General features: G+C 45.9%; 1 protein-coding gene across 2 annotated transcripts; it reads left to right on the top strand.

Moving 5' to 3' along the window:
• Positions 1-1,322: 1,322 nt before the first annotated feature.
• On the top strand, positions 1,323-4,419 carry APOLD1 (apolipoprotein L domain containing 1). 2 transcript variants are annotated; one of them, XM_026867745.1, is made up of 2 exons: positions 1,323-1,354; positions 3,470-4,419. In XM_026867745.1, the coding sequence occupies exon 2, from the start codon at positions 3,482-3,484 to the stop codon at positions 4,220-4,222; it is 741 nt and encodes a 246-aa protein (XP_026723546.1). In that variant the 5' UTR covers positions 1,323-1,354; positions 3,470-3,481; the 3' UTR covers positions 4,223-4,419. The 2 variants fall into 2 exon arrangements, with proteins under 2 accessions (XP_026723546.1, XP_026723545.1); XM_026867744.1 differs by having other exon boundaries at positions 1,347-1,354; positions 3,474-4,419.
• The last annotated feature ends 7 nt before the right edge of the window (positions 4,420-4,426 follow it).

Genomic DNA, 4,426 nt, shown 5'->3' with positions numbered 1-4,426 from the left:
ACATACTGTTTTCACAGTCATTTTAAGATGATTTAAAACTAAGCTGCTGTTTAAATTAATAATCCCAGCCTTCTCCTCTCCCTGCCTGCTTCCTCTCAGATCTTATCCCTTCCTAAAGTCAGCTCCAGCAATTGTGCAGCTATGAATCTCACCACTCAGTGACAGCTAGGTAGCTTTCAGATTAGCTGGGCCAGGGGGACACTAGGGCACAATCAGAGGTTCACTGTCAACAAACAGCCCTGAAGAGTAAGAAGCCACCAAGCAAGAAAGTAGATGCCCCATCTTCAAGCCCAACTATTCAAAACAGATGTCCCTGGCACCACAGGCCCTGTGTCAATAGGGACACATGCCGTGTTGGTCTAAGGTGGGCTGCACCACTTAGAGCCTTCAAAAAATCTCTTTTTTCCTGAACTCATCCAAAGAATCTGTCTTTGATTAAAGCTGGCCCTAGCTCAGTGTAAAAGGCAGCACCAGGAGTAGGCTGTTCCTCCCCAACACATTCATAACTTCCTCCCGCTGGCCACATCTGTATGTGGACACAACTGCCAGGCAACAGCAGACAGCAAAAGATCAGATCTCAATGACCCTTTCTTTCTGTTCATTGATTTCTGGGCAGGCACCTTAGGAAAACAATATGTTTGTTTCTCAACCATCATGGTGCCCATAGTTAAGAAACAGAGCAAAAACACAGGGATATCACTCCTTTTGCAAGATGCTGCATGGTTTTATCTACTCAGAAGGAGAGGAATGGGAATTCAGAGCAATCATCTTGCTGTGGAGTTGCTTCCCTTTTATGGAGTGGAGCTCTGCTGGAGGTCTCACACAGCTGTGCTCCAGCCAGTCTCACACACATGGTTGTCCCAAAGAGATGAGATTTGAAAAGTACACTGGCCTTGAATGAAGTAGTTGGCTGACTGATGAGCCACTGTCTCTAAACGTGCGGTTGGGGGAAACTTCAGTCATCAAGCAATTGGTGGCTCCAGCACAGAGTAAAGTCAGTTACTATTTCAGGGAAAGGAAAGGCAACTGTTCCTTGGGGAGAATAACTGAACTAGCTCAGCGCCAGGAATAGGCTGAGATTTTAAATTTTTTTTTCCCCCCTACACTTCAGGAAAAGCAAACACACAATGTTCATTTGCAGGGATCGTTTCCTGAACATGATGTGTGCTCGCTGTCCTGCAGGTCACTTTCCAGTGTGTCACATCCTTCTGCACAAGGGAGAGCAGGAAATGGCAAACTCCCAGTATGAGGCAAAGCATTCCCATCACAGCAATTGGTCCACAGGAGCTATAAATTGGTCTCCTCCAGAAACAGATCAAAATTTGTCTTTGGGGAGGTCGGCTGGAAGCTAAAGGTAAGTTTGAACCAGTATTTTTCCTAGTCTCTTGAGTACTGTATTAGGAAAGTGTTTGCAGGTTTTGGATGCATTTATTATTGGGGAAATTTTTCTCTAAGAGCAGGAGTTGGTTTTGTTTTCCTTTCTGCTGACATAAATCAGTGTATTCAAAAGACATGCACCACTATACGGCTTATGTTATATATTGAATGACTGTTCTACTAACTGCAGTGAGATGGCTACTGTTACTACCCGAGACTGTTCTCAGCAAGAATATCTGCAGAACAAATTGTTAAGAGACTAAGGGAATTGATATATTAATGATCATCATATTGATCTATTGTTATTGATGATATGCTCATTGTTCATTTTAACGCTGACTTCCATTTAGCTTAGTGTTAGTCCTTAGGCTTTCAGCTTCATCTCTGACTGTAGTGTAAAAAATAAGAGGATGCTGCCTCCAGCTAAGAAAAGCACAGTGTTCTAAGTGGCTCAAATGGCTCCATGATACTAAGAGAGACTGGAGTCGTCATTCTAAAGGGCATTCTGAAGGGAGAGGTCCTAAAGGTTTCTGTGTGAGATGGGTTAGGTCAAGTAGAAGGGAAAAAATTGCAAAGAGAATTATTCACTTACACACTTCAGGATGGAAAGACTCTTTATGGTAGAAAGTTTCCTCCTTCTGAACCATAGGGATTCTGCAGAATGAAAGCCCAAAGGATCCTAACTATATAGTGTGTTCAGTTCACACTGTACAGATTTAGCAGTGAAAAGGTGGCTTCAGCAATGAAAAGTTTTGCTTCGTTGGCTCTGGGAGGGGGTCTTTTTGCTACAGAGATTTATTTTGTCTATGAGGGCATTATGGACTGCAGCTTCTTAACTCCATGGCTAGACTTTGCTAGGTGCAGAGGCAGCACAGTCTTGTGCACAGTGCGGTGTTGTGGAGCACAAAAGCTCTGCTCCCACCAGACAACAGGCAATACTACATCACTCCTGTTGCCTCCTTTGCCTCAGTTGCCCTACATGTAAAAAGGGTTAAGGCTTTCTCTGTGAAGCACTTTGCAGCCCTAGAGCAACTTATGAATGTTTATTGGAACATTTCTTTCTACCCTTGTAACAAAGAACAGAGACAGCAAACAGAGATAGCCTAGCACCAAAACTCTGAAGATTTACCCTCTTGAAGGGAAAACACTCTTCTATCTTGACAGGGGAGGTTGCCATAGCCAGCAGTTTTCAAGCCTTTTCTGTTCACAAGCCCCTGTATTTCTCCTGTTCCCCCATCCCCAAGGGAGTGAGCACTGAAAGTGAATTCACTTTTCTGATGCACCCTTCTTATAAACAAGGTCCATAGGCCTCCTTGCCACTGTCACTGGGCATCTACCACCACAGGTTGGACTAAGTACCACAGAACAATGGTTCCCATCTCTGTCCAGATCCTGATGCCAGGTTATAATAGGAAAAAAATGCTGCAGGAACTTGAGTTGATTCGGCTTAAAGAAAGGATGTTCACAATACCCGTGTGAGGCATCAATGAGCTTCTCACCTCCTACAGGGAAAAGCCAGAACTTGACACCCCTCAGCTGCTTCCCTCTGTCCTCCTTTAATGGGAAATAACCCCTAAATAGCAACCTGGGATGGGTGGATTTCATCTCCTCAGAACCTGACTTTTCTCTGAAAGATGCCCTTCAATACTGCAGATCCTCTGAATCCCATCATGGGGACAACATATTAGTTCTGGCAGCATTAATGCTTGAGTGCTGAGTCACTTAATCTCAAGGGAATTTCTGTGCCCGGGGTTGGAAGAGATGTTTTGTATCTTCACAGAGGTAATAACAACAGCACATCTGACCCCAGCCCTTAAGATATTTTAGTCTTCTCAGGGAACAAGAAAAACTTTTAAAAGTTTATCTGTCTTAAAGTTACAGGGGAATATGGCAATTAAATGTACATGTGGGTATGTGCACGTGTGTGTGTGTATACGTGAGTGTGTACGTGTGTGCAGACAGCAAACCTTTCATGTAGTCGGATGAAGAAAAAAAAATTGGCTGGACGCCATCCCTGAAATGGTGGTCCAGGCTGAGCATGTCTCATGGGTTTTTTTAACGTAAATCCCAATCCAGCCTTTTCTGTTTCTGGACAGAGGCCACCATGGAGAGAAACGGTGCTGCTTTTCCCCAAACACTAGACCCTATACACCACTTCTACATAGTGCTGCTGGATCAGAGACAGAGGCTGCATGGCCAAATTGCTCACCTTCACAAGGTGGCTCGTAAACTCAACACGCTCCGCAGAAGGTCCCTGATTGCCAACGTCAGTGGGAGCACCCTGACCGCTGCAGGAGCAGTCACAGCCATTGTGGGGCTGTCCCTGAGCCCGGTGACGCTGGGAGCCTCTCTCCTGGCATCAGCTGTGGGTCTGGGCCTGGCCACTGCCGGGGGGGCCATCAGTATCACCTCCGATCTCTCTTCAGTGCTCTGCAATTCCCAGGAGGTGAGGAAGGTTCAGGAAATCGCAGTGGCTTGTCGGAAACAGATGAGGGAAATACTCAGCTGCCTGGAGTTCCTCCGCCGTGGGCAGGGCCCAGGGGACCCCACACTGCACCAGTCAGAGAAGAGGGCCTCCATCTCACTGTACAACTCCGTCAGCTTCATGGTCTTCTGTGGCTCCCACAGCTTCTTCGTGCCAGAATACACAAAAGAGGTCACAAAAGTGAGCCAGGCTGTGCTGAAGGCCAAAATCCAGAAGCTGGCTGCCAACCTTGAGACCTGCACCAGGGCAATGGATGAAGTCTGTGAACTTCTTGAGTCCAGGACAAAGCTTTCCTCATGCACAAAGAGACTCAACTTGGGTGCTAAAACGACTGCTGAGATTCTGAGACCATCCAGCTGAAACAATGTTTGCCCAATAATTAAAACTGGGCTTGGAGACATTACATTATTAATTGTCACCGTTGGCACTGCTACTTGTTCCTATCATAATATTGGTGGCGCTAATCCACACAGGTGTGCACATCTGTCATGTGCCTTATCTATATCTGAACACAAATGCTTTTCTGATAGGAAGCTAAAAGTGCCACACATGCCCCCCCCCCCC

Source organism: Athene cunicularia, assembly GCF_003259725.1.
Source record: "Athene cunicularia isolate RWA chromosome 1 unlocalized genomic scaffold, athCun1 chr1_part2, whole genome shotgun sequence".
Taxonomy (NCBI): domain Eukaryota; kingdom Metazoa; phylum Chordata; class Aves; order Strigiformes; family Strigidae; genus Athene; species Athene cunicularia.
The sequence above is the reverse complement of the archived record's forward strand: the minus strand, read 5'-3'. Positions and strand labels throughout refer to the sequence as shown.

Bases quoted from the DNA above. Each gene is read 5' to 3' on its own strand.
- APOLD1 (XM_026867745.1), top strand. From the start codon at position 3,482: ATGGAGAGAAACGGTGCTGCTTTTCCCCAAACACTAGACCCTATACAC.